Source organism: Falco naumanni, chromosome 12, assembly GCF_017639655.2.
Source record: "Falco naumanni isolate bFalNau1 chromosome 12, bFalNau1.pat, whole genome shotgun sequence".
Taxonomy (NCBI): Eukaryota; Metazoa; Chordata; class Aves; order Falconiformes; family Falconidae; genus Falco; species Falco naumanni.
This window is the reverse complement of record NC_054065.1, coordinates 2,390,076-2,408,043: the sequence shown is the minus strand read 5'-3', so window position 1 is coordinate 2,408,043 and position 17,968 is coordinate 2,390,076. Positions and strand designations below refer to the sequence as shown.

At 36.3% G+C, this 17,968-nt stretch overlaps 1 protein-coding gene across 15 annotated transcripts in view; it reads left to right on the top strand.

The window, feature by feature from the left end:
* The window catches only part of CCDC88A (coiled-coil domain containing 88A), a 79,844-nt gene that overhangs the window by 13,875 nt on the left and 48,001 nt on the right, over window positions 1–17,968 (top strand). For all 15 annotated transcript variants that reach the window (XM_040611593.1, XM_040611594.1, XM_040611592.1 and 12 more), the window contains 5 exons: window positions 5,829–5,937; window positions 10,170–10,239; window positions 14,813–14,871; window positions 16,251–16,334; window positions 16,842–16,982. In XM_040611593.1, the coding sequence (XP_040467527.1) occupies window positions 5,829–5,937; window positions 10,170–10,239; window positions 14,813–14,871; window positions 16,251–16,334; window positions 16,842–16,982 (463 nt within the window). The remainder of the gene's footprint in view (window positions 1–5,828; window positions 5,938–10,169; window positions 10,240–14,812; window positions 14,872–16,250; window positions 16,335–16,841; window positions 16,983–17,968) is intronic.

Here is a 17,968-nt window from a genome sequence, read left to right as displayed (position 1 = left end):
TCAGAGTTCAGAGCATGCATTGCCTTAAAAATGTTTATAGTGTAACTAGCACAGTAGCCACTAGAATCCTATGTTTTTTAAAAAAACTGTTTTCTAAAGTTGTCTCCTACAGTGGTCTATTTTAGAACAGATTTATTTTCAAAATTATTTCATTTGCATCTTTTTGTATTCCCAACACCATGTACTAGTTTATTTCAGTGGTATTGGACCAAGTGTATTCTAATAAGCAGAATTTTTTTAGTATTAATAAAAATGTAATTATTACCAAAATTTTCTTGGTCGTAAAAATTAAACAATTCAACATAGGAATACAAGTAATTTATTAAAATCTCTAATACTTTATATTTTTCTGGCAACTAATTTAACTTAAAGGTGCGTGCTCTTGAAAGCAATACAGATTTTGGCAATTTATGTTTAGAATTTTATCTTTGTGTGAAAAATATTTGGACTTTAATGAGAAAAACTAATGAAATATAGTTATTTCAAATGCTTGGTTAAAAAAATTACTATGTTTATTCCTGGTTTGGACCAGTCTGACAAAATACAATTATACAAACAACCTGTGATGGAAAATGTGTAGCTAACGTCATGCTATGTTATTTCCTCTTTGAGAGGAATGAATTAAGACATCAGTACTTGAGACGGACCACATTGACTAAATGAAGATTATTTAAAATGGTGTTTTGTGGATTAAGGAGACTACTGAGCTTTAAAGTTGGAGGCTTTGAGAGAATGAGGCCTGGTTATCAGTATTGGGAATGAAGGTGAATTTATCTTTAAAATAATGTCCTGCTGAAGGACCTAATCACAGTCCTTTTGGTAACAGCACATGGTATGAGAAGTGATCTGTCAGGCCTGTTCTTGGCTATTCAATGTACATTGCAATCCAAAACTGACAGTTCAAACATAATCTGAAAGCTAGAAATCAATGACTGAAGGTTAGGGAACATTGATAAATACAAACACTGAAGGATTCTTCAGTGGTCTCGATTTTAAACGTTTACGCTTCTACATGTGGGTCATTCTAGTAGGTAGCCTATTAATATTTGGTGTTTATTAAATATAATCATTCAGTGACATCACGTGGTTAGAAAGATTTAAATTACTGTGTACAGAGCTAAAGTCTTGTTTTCACTGGAAGGTATTGAGAGCAGATTTTCACTTTGGGAAGAGTTAGAAATTTTTTTCTCTAAGTCAAAGTCATCCTAGTCATTGCAAGCACGTGCTGATTGAGAGTCTCAAAGGCAACTTACCTCCTGTGTTTGAAGAATAATGAGCCACTACGACAATCTTTACAAGAAAGCGACAAAATCAAAGAAATAAAACTTCCTACTAGTTCTGATGAGTTACTGAGGGTACGTGTTCAATTACATTAAAAATGATTGGTAGAGTTTAGTAGTGTTAATGCTGATATTTAAGTAACAGAACTTTATTGATCTTCAAAAGGAAGTGGTTAAACTGAAAACTATTAAGGGAATTTCGAGTTTTGGGTTTCTGTTGGACCTGTCACCATAATCTTTGGAAAAATTTAAAGTTATTAAAAGAAATCTGCTCTGCACCACATTGTCCTGGGGCTGATGTTCTGATTGTAATTTTTGACTCTGTACTAGCAGAGTATTGTATAACTGAACTGTGAGTTTTTTTCAAGTGGTAAAGATACCATTCCAGAGCACATCTGTAACCCAAGTTTTCTCAGCAAAATTTGCAGTTTCGTAAATAGTTTCCTGCAATTAATGCCAAAGAAAAAAAAAAATCTCCAAACACTTGAATGCTTTCCGTTTTAAGATATAAGAATGAATCATTTTGACCCAAAACTGTTTAACTTTTATAATAAAAAAAAACAAAAAAAACCCTGGAATGTCTGTTAAATATAAAGAATGTGTGTTAGCCATTGAGTTGGTTTTGATAGATGAAGATACACACTACATAACAAAAGGGGGGAAAAAAAAAAGTCGGGGGGGAGGATATGTGGAGTGATTGGTGGAAATAAAGTTACTAAGTGACTTTATTTTCAAGAGTAGTTGAAAGATTAAAAGTAACTTTAATATGTATCAACATTAACTTTGACACAAGACTAATACCACCAAATTTCTGGTTATCTTTGTTAATGCATTATTTGGTAGAGTTGATTTCCGTTGGATTTCTAAGGATTAAGATGGAGAAGATGAAACATAAGAATCACTTGCTGTAGCACTGTTGCCAAATGTCCACTAAAGTGTTCTAAAAGTGTTCAGATTCCATTAGTACCTTTTAGTGCATCATTTGAAATGATTTCAGGAGCAAAGTCCGGGTACAAGTATAATGACACCTTAGAGTTCCTGATCTTGCCCAAATGTTATAACTTCTGACTTCAAAATTTTATTTTCATATCATCAAATAAAACACAGTGCTTATGTGATGTGTCTTTGGTGTATGCAAGTCCCCATAGTGAAATATTGTTCTGTAAAAGATGAAGATGGCAGTGGTGACAGAGGTGGGGAACTAAGAATTTGTCCCCTAAGAAATCTTGGGCTTTCACTGCCCTCACCTTCTTTTCTTTTTCCTCCTCCACACAGATATCTTTGGCACTGATTGTTTCTGCTGTTGTTCAGGAATTTGTTTCTGTGTTCATTTCCTATTTGTAGTATTGGAATAGAAACAATTTATCTTAAAAGTGTGTAACGATTTATGTTTACAAACCATTGCAAAAATTCAGTGCTATGCAAACGTTAAAGTTTTTGTTCTTAGGAGATCTGTCTAAATTTTCTAGTACAGCTTTTGAAATGAGAAAGTGTAACACCTGAACTTTTCTGACATTGCTGTTTCGAATTCTTGTGGTTGCACACTAATTTTTGTGTTGATACTAAAATAAGAGCTGTTACAATATCCAGGAAACTAGTGCCCTCTGTTTTGAGTGCTCTAAAGGGAGAGTCATCTAAAATGTATGGCCGTAGAAATGCTGCTGAAGATGATGAAAAAGCCTGGAGATAATCCGATAGTCATTAAGATTAAAGATGAAGATTAAGAGCCCAAATCAGCCTTTTGGAGATATGAATGTAGAAATAGGAGACTTCAGCTGATCTCTGTATGCCATCAGGTCAGCAGGATTTATCCTGGATTTTCGCTTCTGAATTTTAAGAAATGTGAATGAATTCAGTTTGGAAAGGAGTTCAGTTCTGCCCATCTGCAAAGCACGATAATTTTTAGCCCATTTAGTTTCTTTTGCAACTGTAGGTTGGCTGAATTGATAAATCCAAGGTGACATTTTAGTCATGCAGTTTGGTTAATATATCCTAAAATATACTTCAGTTGTTAATAATATTTTTAGGAACATGGTGACGAGCATTTAGGAATGAGGCAATTTCCTGTGTAAGAATCCATGTCCTAATTTTCCTGGATTTACATTCATATATATGAGAAAAAAGATGCTATGCTTGCTGCTTTCCTTTCAAAAAATGATTGTGTTGGAAGAGTGTTTTATATATGATCTGACTTCTTTCGCAGTAGTGGTTTTTTATGTTATTTCTATTCATGCTTACAAGCCAGGAAAATCTGATAGCAATAAACTGAAGAAAAGACATAAATACATGTTTTAAAAATTCTAATGTGCTAAACCCAAAGCAAGCTGTAAAAGGCAAATAAAAGTTTGTTTAGATAACTTAAATGAAAAAGTTGTAAGTATTGTCTACAGTGACACTTATACAAAGAATATGTGAAACTACGTATCGAAGTGATAAATTGCATTAAAAAAAGTCATGATACTGCTGTGTTCAGTGGAGTAGAGGAAAGAGTTCATCTTGAGGTATTGGTTCTTCACACTTATATGTTACAGCTGAATTGAGTATCTGTGTAGAAACGTATGAATCATATTTATATTGATGATCTTATAGACTACTTATATGTAGTTTCTTTTGACAAAATATGTATTTGTTCTCTAAGATGCATATTCTTTTTCTGTGTCCTCTACACAGCCTTCAGGTTATGTGCATCAGTAGCATGTGGCTTTTGGGTTGCAGGTCCTTGGTGTCCTGCCAGGGCAGTTCATGCTGACCTGTAACCTGCTCCATTCATCATCCTTCTAAGGAACTCTGCAGGTGTACACTCTGTGATGGATGTGTTTTTCGACAGGCACTTCCCATTCTCCAGGGGCAGGTGTACCTGTACACCACCTGGCAATACGGTACGCCCACGTAGTTGAGGGAGGGCCTGTGGTGAGCCTTTGCATGCTGCTTAGAACCCGGGGATTTACCTGTGGAAAAAGTACAAATACAAGACCTTCCCTGAAGGTGTGACTTTTTAGTAACTGAAGCATCATCTGTACCATGTGTAGAGTAACTACCTCTCTTTTAGACAACACTTGTATGAAAAATGATGAACTAGCGTTTTTTTGGCAATGGCATTTCTTTTCCCTTGGTATTTGGTTGTACCCACTACAGGATTCAGGTCGTTTTTGTGTTATAGCAAGTTACTCCTCTTTATGCCTTTGATTCCCAGGTATAATCCTTGGTCTGTACGAGTTGTTATTGAACTGCTGTCACACCACTTTTGGACTTTACCAGGATCGTTCTCAATTGCTATAGTGGTCTTTGAAGGGTTTTTTTTGAGGGTTGTTTTTATGTTTTTGGGGGCTCCCTCCCCCCCCAAGTTTTGGAAAGAGCAGTTCTGGTGAGTGTATTTTGTATTTGATTGTCTACATCATTAATGACAATGTTGAATAAAACTAGACCCAGCAGACACACACCCTTGCAGGAACCTACAATTCGACAGTGAAAATTTGGTAGTTTCTTGTGTGAGTGCAGTATTCCAGCCAGCTGCATGTTTATCTGACAATAATATCATTAATACAATAGTATCATTAAATATCAAAAGTTGCATTGTGCAACTGGTTCAAGTATCTTTGTAAAAGTTAAGGAACTTCACATAGGCTGTCCCTTGTGAATTCTCTAAGCTTTTTACAGGGTGTTGTGGGGGAGTTGCACTGAATCTGCATTGTTTTTCTTGAAAAATCACTATGAATGGTTGTCACACTGTTTTGTGTGTGGTTAATAACTTGGTATGTTATGAGGTATTGAAAAAGGGCAACTCATCTCCATTTCCTCAGATCCTTTCTATTTTGTAAAGGAAAAAGGCATTGATTTCTTTTCTGAAGCCAAGATAAACCAGAGAAAAATCTGGTAGAGTGTGAAAGTACATGACAAACTCCAATTAATAATCTCTTTGTTGACAGATTTCAGTCATTGGTAAATAAATTTAAAATAATATAGTGTGTGTTAGCACGATGTATTTCATATTTCTCATTCTTCTAAAAGTTAGAAGTTATATTCTATTTTTGTGCTTCATGGTAGCAAAACAACATTGTGTAGTTTTTCAGTATGCAGACATTTGTTAATGTAGCCAGACTGAGTTCTGTTATTCGTAATTGTCTGCATCAGTGAGAATGATTCCTTATGTCTGCAGTATGTGCTGGAATATTTACATTACAGCTGCGTTGTGCCTTCTGTATTCCGTCAGGGTTGGGGCTGGTTGTGGAGAAGTGCAGAACCACAAAAACTTTCTACTTCCATTCATTCTCCGGTAATTGTGATGGGTGCTTCCAGTTACATACTGCGTTAATAGCCAAAAAGGGTGCTGGTCTGACTAGCTGTATCAGGGACAGATGTTTCCAGGTATTTATTTCTGCCTTTGGCAGTTACTTCCACAACTCCTTATTTACTTCTGGAGGAAAAAAAAGGCATGGTAGCCAAGACAAGAAGTTGTTACACTAACATATTAACTGTACAGTTTGTTTTATATAGAGAACTTTAAAGATTAATGTTCAGAGTGTTTAATTTTTTTTTTTTCCCCCCCAGTAATCCAAAGTCTGCTAATCAGAGGATAAACAAAAAAGTGAACAACGATGCATCATTAAGGATTCAAAATTTGTCTATTTTGGTGAAACAAATTAAAACTTACTATCAGGTCAGTAATTCTTTCTTGTATTGTTTAGCCTAGAATTGTTTCTAAGTATTCTTTTATACTTATGCCTTTAAGTGTAACAAAAATGAGATTAATATTTTGAGATACTTGTATGGATGGTTGTTTATGAATCTGGTCAAATTTTTTATCACACTATTTATAGCTATAATAGTAATCTAGAAACATTTGTATGTGAGCAATGATCTGTTTATGTAATAGATATTCTACATGTTCAGTTGCTCGTATAGTATATTAAGTGGTATTGGTTGGTATTTTCTGAATTGAAGCAACTTTTGTGCCTATGAGAAATTATTACATGTGCATTTAGTCTTATCAATGGAGTCTTTGTAAAAAGGATGTGATTAATTTTACTGGTTTTAGAATTAATTTGATTTTCAGTAGGAAAAAAATCAGTGAGGTGAAAATAATCAAATGGGAATTCATAGTAAATACCGTGATGACTTAATTTAGAGCTATAAAATAGCCATTGAATTTTTGTGTGTTTTGTGTGATAGGTAGGAGCTGGTTACTATGCCTTCTAGAAGCAGAACCTGGATAGAGTGGTGTACACATGGACATGCTGTAGTAGGACACTGCACATCTCACCAGTGTCCCTTATAGTGTGTCTTCTAGTGCCCTTCCACACTTCCTGCTCCTTTCTGCCAGGAGAGTCAAGATCTGGGAGAAAATCTTTGATCTGCCTCCCACAGAGCATCACAGCAAAGCCTGTACTGGTGCATGCTTTTCCTCGTGTATACACGTAGTGTATGGTTTCAAAAACTCCAAAGTACAGTGAAAATCCTCAACTGTCACTTACTGCAGTGGTCAACCACTGTACATCTTTCTAGCTAGCACTTCACATGTATGCATGCTTCACATCATTCTTTTCTTGGCAGCTCTTACATGTGGGTGTAAGTGCTGCCTGCTGAGACCCATATGCTTTTCCATCTCCTGATGGTAGTCATTTTTGATCAGGCATTAGTGTTTCACAACTGGTGCAACAGAAGGCACAAACACTGACAGGATTGATCCTTATTTGAATACAAAGCGTTCCCTGTGCTTTTTTGACTTTACAGTACCTGCCAGTCCTAGTGCAGCAGTATCAGGCAGAATTGCTTGCATTTAAGTAGCTTAACCTTTAAACTATTCAGGATTGTGAATGTCACTCCAAGCCTTTGTGTGAGAAATTATTTATGACAGTTTTTTAAAACAAAAAAGTATTCTTACTCAATCAATGGTAAAACTAGTCACCATCCTTCAGTGGTTCAAGTTTGTCCTGGGTAAGTGTAAGCTATATAGAACTTCTATGCTTCTCCCCCATTTCCTTCTCCAGTCTCTCTGTCTTCTAGTCTTGTGAGATGCCAACTTCTGCAGACAATACAAGTAGGGGGAACTTGCAAATATTGCAGGTCTGGCATTTTAGGGGTAAAGGCCAAACTGGAATGCGTGTTCAAATTTAAAATTGCTTTTTGCATGTGTTGGTGTTGACTCGGGCAAGCTCACATGCATATGGGGAGGTTTACACATTGTGGTAATTTATTGGTTTGGAGAGAAGTTTTAAGAGATGGACTGTAGTCTTTGTTTCCTGTCAGACTTACTGCAGCCTGGCAGCTGGTACTTTTCCCCAGCCTGTGCAAGGGTTAGCAAGGTAGCACAGTAAACTTGTTTTCAAGAAGGGATCAGTTAAGTTCCTGTCACCTGTGAAATTACCCAAGGCAGAAAGGCTAGGGCTTGATGGATGCCTTGGAATCCATCTGAGAAGTCTTTCATAGCCTGGGTTACTCCTTCACAGAGGCATGAGCCCTCACACCTGGGTGCTTCAGAAAGCTGTCCATACAGGCATTGTGCTTGGTATATGATCTCAGTGGGATGGCCGAGATCTGAGAGTAGTGAAATGTAGAAAGTATCCACTGTATTGAGATTGGCAAATATCTGGAATATTAGAGTAGGAATAAGATCTTAATGGATATGGGGATTTTTAATTTTTATCATTGTTACCCTAACTCATTAACATAATTTAATTTTTTTATTGTGAGCTTGTCCATGCTAGTTTATTCCATGTGTTTTTATAACAGCTGTGGAAAGCATTTTCTAAGTATAGCAAAAAAATTGCATCAGTGTTGTATATGTACTTATCAAAAAAACTACAGCGATAGCATATAACATTCAAAATCAAAGTGTTTGTGAGATTACACATTTTTTCTGGTTCCTGCATCATCTTTGTTCTTCTCTGCAATTACAATTGTGTCGTCTTTTTCCAGGGAAGCTGCTTCACTTCCTTATAGCATCACTAGACTCTTACCAGATCCCAAACCAGTCTTCTGAGCTTATCCATTTCCTGGCAGCATAAGAGTGTGTAATTGTTCTCAGCAGTTGATTTAGGAGAACTGATCCACCTTATAAGTTTCGGTAGGCTTGGAGGTTTGAAGCCCTGAGCTTCCATGATTCCCATGGGTGCTTTGTCAGCCTAATTTGACAGATGTGTGAGTCTTTAATAAAAAAAATGCCAATGAACTGTAAAAAGTTTGTACAAGCAAGGCAGAATTTTGTAAATAGGGTGGGGTTTTTTTGCAGGTTAAACAACAGTTAATAGAACTCTGAATTTTGGGACACAGGTTCCAATTTCAGGTTTTTAATAGAAGCAGTCATTTTCAAAGTAAACACAGATTGAGAGCAGTTGCACCAAGCTTATTGATGGAGTTCGCACTGTGTGACAGAGAAGGTGGTAGACATCTGTGAAGCAAGGTAGAGGTGTGAAAAGAGGCGATAATGTCACTAGTCCATAGAAGACACATTTCTTGGTTACCCATGCTTGTGCTCTGCTTCACAGTAAGAAAAGCTTTATAATAGCAGCATGGAATTATTTGAGCTATTACAAAAAACCAAACAACAAAAAAGCCCCCACCACCCCACCCACCCCCCCTTCTTAAAATACGTGATTTTGGTTTGTAGTAGCTATAAACACTCATTGAATTTCTTACATTTTATGTTTTCTATAGATTTAAAACTTCCTGTGGTGCACTTAATATCTTTTCTTTTAATTTGAAAAGCTTCTTTATCAAGATCTCAGAAGTACAAGTCACAGCTAGTTAGTGTGGGCTATTTTATTATATTATAGCAAAAAAAGCTATTTTCTCCCTCCTTATAATATGTCTTGGGCATGTGCAATGACAGTATGTATTTTTCAGTCTAACATTAATCAATTCAGATAAAATTATGTACGATGTTAACTGGTGACACCTTTCAAATATAGCTATAGCTAATAATTGCTATAGGTGTTTTTCAGGAAATCCTGTCATTTTTTTTTAAATTTGACATGGAGCAAGTTCACTTTTCTTATGTTAGGCTTTTGGCTTGACACCTAGTATGTGCCTTTTGGATGTAAGCCGTGATGGTTCTGGAATATGTTGCTTTTGTGTATGAACATTTTATGTATTCATGAATCTGTCATTGTGGGAAAACAAAAAGCATGACTCCAGAGCTGCTGATAGGATGGCATCTGCTGTGAATAAACATCTGGTAACAGGAGGAAGACTATTCTGCTTCAGAAGAATTATGCTCTGTCTAGACTGGGGATTTGACCTGATTACAGCCATTACTGGCTGACTATCCACTGATACAATCTATAGAATAGATAGGCAAAGCTGCTGCTTGAGTGTGTGGGACTTGCCAAACTAAAGCTCCACCTGATAATGCAGACAGGGTTTTGTACCTTTATATTCAGGATTGGCCCAGCGTATCTGCAGCAGAAAAACTTGCAATGTGTAATTTTCATATGCACGTTTTGGCAAGGCCACCAAGACTATGGACATGAAATGGAGAAAATCAATCTTTTATAATATAAATGCAACTTAGATTTTGTTGGCACTATCAATAAGCTAGCCAGAGAAACATGAATACTAATAATTTACTGCAGTTTTGCTACATTCTGAGGCACAGGATCTAGTTGGCTTAAGATCTGTAAGCCAGCTCATTGTTATGAGAGGATTTTACTATGCTGAGATGCTCTTGCAAACCAGTAAACCAAGGCTTTTGTAGAAGTAATTCTTACTTGTAAGTTTTTTTTTTAATTTTAACTAGACTCCAAATAATTAATTATCGAACATGTATGTATTAAAACCTGAAAAATTTTAAACTACTTACATAATACTAATTTCTCTTTAGTGGTGGGTAGTATTTGATGTTTGCTTTTGTTTAATACATGATTTAAATAATATTTTAATTAACTTTTATAGGAGAATTTGCAGCAGTTGATCATGATGTCTTTGCCAAATGTATTAATAATTGGCAAAAATCCTTTTTCTGGTAAGTTTATTTTTAACTGAGATGAAAATTTATATCAATGTAATAATTTGTATTATTTCACTGGAAATAAAATGCATATAGGATTGAGCCTTTCAACAGAAGATTGTGTAAATACTTTTAGCAAATAAGTGGTTTAATAATGAGTAGTAACATTTTCTTTGTTCACACCAAAGGTCCACGCCTTACAAAAATGTGTTCTGTCCAAACCTCAGCACTGGCTGTCATTAGGATTTATACTGAAACAAAGTGCGTTTCCCAGCAACCAGTGAGCTATTGATATGACAAAGTATAAGTTTCATATATTCACAACTACTGTACTTTAACCATCCTTGATGTAAGCCACCCCTGAGAAAATTGGCAGTTCAGTGCATCTCACTTGGTCCAACTCCTGATCCTTGTTTTTCTTTCCCCAAAACTCTCCTGCTTCTCTTACATCGTTACCTGAAAAATATTGCAATTACCTTCTTGCTTTCTCCCCTGAACTGACGCTGTCTTCTCCATGCTCCCACCTTCTCTGCTTCCAGCTCTGAGAGTTGCAATTTTCAGACCAAGAAAATTAGCCTGTATGGACCCAGCTGACTATCCACAGCCACTTGGGAATCTCTGCACCATGCTCTCAATTCCAGAAGCACGGAGCAGACACACCTGGCCTGCATGGAGCCACTATGGATTGGGCAGAATTTATTTACTTGGGTCTAATGTGTCCCAGGTGTTCTACTTCTGATGTTCTAGCACCTCAGCAGAGAGGTTAGGAACTACTCTAACAGGCTGTGTAGCTTCCCCTGGCTTTTTTTATTTATTTAAGATGTCTTATATGCCATGCTTCCGTGTATGTGAGACAAGACTTTTCTCATGAGCAAGAAGAACCATCTGTGTTACCTCACTTTTCAATTCCAGGGTTCATAACGTTGATACTTTCCATATCCCATCTGCATATATCCCATTTATGTAGGTATCTTGATTTAATTTATTTTATTATTATTTTTACTTTCTGCTTCTGAATATTGCTGCTTTTGCTTCTGAGGTCACAGCCTTTTTAAGTTTTTATATGTGTAGATACTGTAATCTGTCATATGCACCAAGAAGTGTGAATGTGGTCTCTTCCAAAAGAATAGAATGCATTGTACTTTTACATTTTGATTCCAGACTTTCTTAAGGTTTTTGAAAGACTCCACGGATTTGCCTAGAAACCAGATTTAGTGAAAAAACACATTAAACCACCCATGTCATAGTATTGTTTTTGTAGTGGCATTTTATTTTATTCTCTTCAAGATACTGAGGCAAAATATGTCTTCAACAATATTGTGTAGTATGCTGATATTGTATTAAAAATGCACTACAAAACCCCACAAAGATAGTTTAGTATTTATTTTTGTACATTACCCCTATGCTTTAGTCATTAATAAGAAGGCTTCTTCCTGTTTTGGGACCTCAGCTAAGTCTGTGCAGCTTTTGTGGTTTGGCAACTGGAACCTCTGCTGGTGTACACATTGCTCTCCTGTGGGGACCTTACTGGATTTGTGAGAAAATAAAGACTTTACTGTAGCATAGCCCACATATTAAAAAACAAAAATTAAAAAAATTGTTATATATGGACAATATTCTTGAAGGTGTTTTGGATTCCTGCCAGAGTTCATCATGGACTTTGATCTGAATCAGAAGATAGATCTGTTCCATTGGGGTCCATCCAGAACCGTTCCCCTTTGAAAATTAGGACTGTTCTTGCTGTGTCAACTTGAAAAGGACCTTGTCCCTACAGGGATTTTTAAGCTTTTTCCTTTGGTGGGCAAGTGTAGCAAAATCAAACCTCTGTGACCTTTTAAGAGACTTGCTGTGTAAATCTGATTGCATCAAGGCAAGCCCCCATAGCAAAAGTGGATTCTCTGTTAATGCTTCAGATGTGGTCCACTAAAGCTTAGACTGTAGCTGTGGTTTTTTTTGTGGGAATGTCTCCCAGGTTTACTTCTTTGCTCTTAAGGAATGCTTAGTACAGAAATACCAGAGGATGACAAATTGGAGAAGGCAAGGGCAGATAAGATTTCAGGAAGAGACACGTGTTTGATTATATTGGAGGCAGTTGGCTAATCAAGGAAAATGCAGATAGAATACTGGATTTGAGCTTTGGTAAAAAAAAGAGGTCATCAGAGACTTCATCAAGAAACATTTCAGTTGAGCTAATTGGCAGGAGGCCAGTTTGAGGAGAAAACTGGAGAAGAGCTACAGGCTGTGACTGTAAATGTTAAGTTAAATTACAGAGGAAAGGAGAAAGGAGAAAATGCTGAGGCAAGTCTTCTTTAGTGGAGGAAGAAGAAAGATTAAAACAAGTGCATATTGCCGGGGGAGGATGGAAGGCTAAAGAGGGTATGAAAGTATGAGTGAGTGCAGGGAAGAGCGAAGGATAGGATAGAGCAGGGACAAAGTTCAAGCAGCAAGTTGGAGGGTGTAGAAGAGAATGATCAATTTCTGTGTTTACGGTGGAGCAGAAGGAAGAAAAACATACAAGATGGTTGGTAGCAGTGGGAAGCTGGGGTGGTTTGGTATTTTGCTGTGTTCCTTCAGGGAATGTGGGGGAGAGACATGGAAACAATATTCAGATGGGCTTTTAAAAGCCAGTCAAGAGATGTTTAAGCAGTGTGCAAATGAGCATCCAAAGAGTTCAGGAATTGCTTAAAAAAAAAAAAAAAAAAAAGTGTGATGAATTTATTGGGGTAAATGAACATGGGATGTGAGATGTTGGGTTGCATTCCTTCAGCTACAGTATTGCTGACCTTTGTTGATTGAGACAGGCAGCCAGGTGGAGTTCCCCTTCTTTAGCTGAAGTAGCATGCTTCTGATGGAAATGTGCATCAGTATTTTCTATTTCTGTATGAAAGACTTCACAACTTGAATTTTTGGGATAGAAGAAGTCCGTATAAATGAATAAAGATCCCCCATTTGAGTCCTTGTTCTTTGTAACGTATTTACTTGACAAACCTCTTTTGAAAAATTTAAACGTTACATGTTCATTGGGATTATACGTATCTCCCTCTAAGAGAAGTAGGTTGAGTCAAAGTGGAAAAAAGGTTCTCTAATTAATGTTATAATGCACAGAGAACTGCTGAAGCTATGAGGAAGGTGGAGAAGCTTAGCATCTGTCACTCATCTCTGCTCTATGGCAGCAGGCTTGACTCTTTACTGAAAGCTAGTCAAAATCATTGAAGATTCTGTGTCTGTTTAGGTTTTTTGTATGATTCTTTTTAATTTCCTCCTTTGATCAAGATTATCTTAGATCTGTAACTTTTTGAGAAGGATTTTACATTACTTCACTTACAAAAATGGATCACATCAAAGGACAGTTTTTCAAGTGCTTGTAAGTGACTGGTTACATCTTTCTGATGTTGATGTTTGCCCCAAACAGACCTAGTTGCCCAATGTAGAAGATTATTGCAAACTGCCATTTCAGAAGGAAGGTTCTGGTTGAATTTTCTTTTAGATTATTATAATTGTCTCATGGTCATTGGAATCATCTGTGATTACAAACTGAAACCTTTGGGGGAAAAAAAAAAGGGGACTTCAGTAACTTAAGTTAGGTTCAAAAATGACTGTGCATACTTCAGTACATGCCAGACATTCACCGTTTGCTGTTTGGGCGGAGACTGAGTCTGTTATCAGTAGTAGTTACGTCAGCTGTGTCTCAGGAGTCCAGTTTTGCAGAATAAAGGTCAGATTTCTATCCAGACCCAGCGTTATTATGTTTGATGTCATTGCTTTTGTCTGGTTAGCTAACAATGACATAAACTATTGGCTAAAACCCAGAGTATGTTGTAGAAAGGATGCTGTTAGGACCCTTTTATTCCTAGGTAGCCCAATGGATAGTGTTTTCTGTTTCAGTAAAGCAAAATTTTATTTGACTACAAATAATTTAATTCCAGCTAGCCTAAAGCTATTTTGCCATCCTTAAAGTGTTTACTTTATGGCATTTGTATTCTAGATATAGCATATATTTAGTAGCAAGATGAGGACATTTTGAACGTAAAAAGTAAGAAACATCTCTACTAATCTGTAAACAGAGTTCTTTAACTTAAGCTTCTTTAGGAGATTAAGATGCTTAAGACCAGATTTGGAAATACATTTTGTTTTTTAGATGTGCAGATGAATATCTAATTCAGCTTTATAAAATGTTCTAAATGAACTTGTCACCTAACTCTTATGGCTTGGGAGTGGCAGATCATTTAAGCACTTTTGTAACAACCTTGAGATAACTGAGAAAGTGAAAACTTGATTGTAGGTCTGCAAAGCACTTTTGAAAATGCCAGTCTGAAGTTTTGCTTTACAAGGGACTGAAGTGATGTTTTTTTCCATTTGAAACTATTATGGATCTTAACCCTGTTTGTGAACAGTGAAAGTTGGCAGTTAGATGGCAAAAAGGCTAAGTTGACAGCTGGAAAGACGGCGTTTTCTTCATCTTTTTATTTTCTAAACTAGGTTAACGTGTGAAAATAATGAGAAAACCTGATGTTTTCTGAAGGGTAGGGGAAGAAGATCAAATAACCATTCTGCACCTACCATTTTTTTGTTCTTGTTTTCTTCTTAGAGCCAGGTACTGAAGAAATAAAAAAACTCCTCCTGCTTTTACTTGGTTGTGCGGTTCAGGTAAGTTTAATTATGTTTATATCTGTACGAAATGGTTTAAGTGTTACTGATTTCTTTTCTTACTATTTTAATACCTGTCGTGGTTTAACCCTGTCTGACAACCAAGCACCATGCAGCCACTTGCTCGTTTGCCCTCACCCAGAGGGTTTGGGAGGAGAATTGGAAGGGAATGTAAAACTCAAGGGTTGAGATAAAAAAAAATTAATAGGGTAAAGCAAAAGCTACACACGCAAGCAAAGCAAGGAATTCATTCGCTACTTCCCATTGGCAGGAAGGTGTTCAGCCATCTCCTGGAAAGCAGGGCTCCATTATGAGTAACAGTTGCTCGGGAAGACAAATGCCATAAATGCTGGATGGCCCCTGCTTCCTTCTTGTTCCCCCAGTTTATATACTCAGCATGACATCATATGGTATGGAATACCTCCTTGGCTAGTTCAGTCATGTGTCCTGGCTGTGTCCCCTCCCAATTTCCTGTGGCCCCCCAGCCCTCTTGCTGGCAGGGCCCAAGAAACCAAAAAGTCCTTGATTTAGTATAAGCATTACCCCACAACAACTGAAAACATCAGTGTCCTATCAACGTTGTTTTCACATCAGAGCCAAAACACAGCAATGTACTAGCTACTAAGAAGAAAACTTAACTCTATCCCAACTGAAACCAGGACAATAGCTGAGGTGGTATGTAACTTCCTTCCTCTAGTGGTACCATTGCGTTCCTTGAAAATTTGGATGTTCTTACAGTTAAAATGGCTACAACTGTACACCCTCTTACATTTTATTGTACAAATATAGCAAACTGTGTATGTGGGATTTCTAATATTTTATTAATTGCAATACTGTCCATTTACCTGATACTGTAAAGAAAGGAAGAAAATGGTAAAGTACCGAAAAATTATCCTATTGATATATCTTACTGAAACTCTTTCACGTATTAAGTAACTTTTTTGATAGAATGCTGTTCTTATTAGGAAAGTTTGAACCATCAGCTAATTAAACTGAAAAAATAGAATCAGTTATGTGTTCATAACAACTTAAATAAGCAACTAGAGAAGGACGCTAAAAAAAAAACCTGTGGAACTCACTATCATAAAATTTGAAGAAGTAGCTATTTTAAGAAACCTTTTCCTTGCTCTGTTTCAATACCTGTTTTTTCTCTGTCACTGTATTAATGTTGAAAGTTACAATTACTGTGACATGTCATAAATCAAGTATTTATTGCTCAACAAAATTATTGGATAATAATTTAGTAATGTGATCATTATAATGTCAGCTTTATCACTTTTAGCTCATAGAAATACAAAGGAAGAATGAAAATACTTGTGATTATATGTGTGTGTGTATATATATATGAATGTATATAAAATAGATGTCTTCATTTCTAGTGTCAGAAGAAAGAAGAGTTCATTGAAAGAATCCAAAGTCTGGATTTTGATACTAGAGCAGCTGTTGCAGCCCATATTCAAGAGGTATATTGGGGTTTTTTGTGTTTTTAATTTTTTTCAGAAGTGGAATATTGTCCTGTAAGAAGAATAATGGCATCTGGTCAAAAGCAAGTAAATCAAATACGTGATTTGTGTGTCTAGTGTTTTTTGTAAGGAAAAAATGCCTTTACTTTTTTAAGTTGATTCACAAAAAAGATCGAGCTTTTTTGGATTACATTGTTAATGCAGTGCCAGGGAGCAAGTTTGTTGCTTTACAGCAAATTTGGTTAAGTGAAATTTTTGTATGTGAATTTATTTATAAAACGTAATTCAAATCCTGTGTATGCGATATGTAATATATAAAAAAATGAAATAATCACCTTTTGCTTTTTATTTTGCCATAAGTACAAGGTACTACTTCCAGGTAGACAGGCAACTATTCCATTACATAGAATTTCATCTATTTTCAAGGGTTTTTTTTCTTTGTGCTTCCTTTCTATGCTTACAATTTAAAGAGGATATTTTTTTTCCTCTTCCATTCGTTCTGTGTAGGTAACTCATAATCAGGAAAATGTGTTTGACCTGCAGTGGATGGATGTTATTGTATTGACACAAGAGTATGTTGAACCTCTCTTGAAAAATATGGCGCTACATTTAAAAAGACTTATAGATGAAAGAGATGAGCACTCAGAGGTAGGGGTGTGGTTTGTTACTTAAGAGAAATATAAGAAATATTTTTTTAAGATGATACAACTTACCATTTTTATAACTAATAATTTAATGTGTGTCCTGTTAGCATATTTAAGCAAGAATTCCTTACTGCCAGGAAGTCTCCCATAGTTATGGTGTGCATACTAGTTGCTGAATACTGTGACAAACTAGAAAAGATAGTAGCAGTTTATCTTTTTCCTGTAACCAGAGTCTGAAAGAACTTTAAATAGGTGATCTGTAGCTGAAAACAGAAAATCCAATGCTGTTACCAGCTGAAGTTTCCAGGAGTCAGTAACCTATCAGTATGCAAGTCAGTCGCTGAAAGACACCTGTTACTTTACAGTATCCCCTGGTATAGGTTTGAGTGAACTGGAGCAGAGTCCATACTAGGAGAGGAGGGGTTTTACAAACTTATCATGAGGCACAACCATCGCACTGTGTGGGAATCAAGATAGAGAAATGTATTTAACAAAAACTGCAAGTTACGAATCATCGTGGTGGTCCCAGATTTGCCCTTCAGTAGAGTGTGGATATGTTAATGTTGCAATTATTCCCAATACTCCTTTGACAGTTAGCAACTTTTAGTCTTTCCAGTTCATGGCCTTGATAAGAGTAAAACCATAAACTTAACCATGAGGGAAGAGGATATGTGGTAATACTTTTTTGCAACGCAAAGGAAAAGTAACTTTAAAATACAAGAGATCTTCATACTAGGATAACACCTGTATTTAAATGATGATATAGGAATATTCCTATTATCCTAGGATGCTGCTGCTCACTGAAGAACACTAGTTTCTTTAGAGATACGTATTTATTCTCATGTTCAAGGAATGCATGCCCTTTCATCACCCAGTCCATTTTGAGCACTGATAATTTTGTGGACTTGAAAGTCTAAATTTGAGGAGTTTAAGAATAGCCAAACAGTACTGTTAAATAGCTGTGACTGTTTATCTGCTCAAGATATAGTG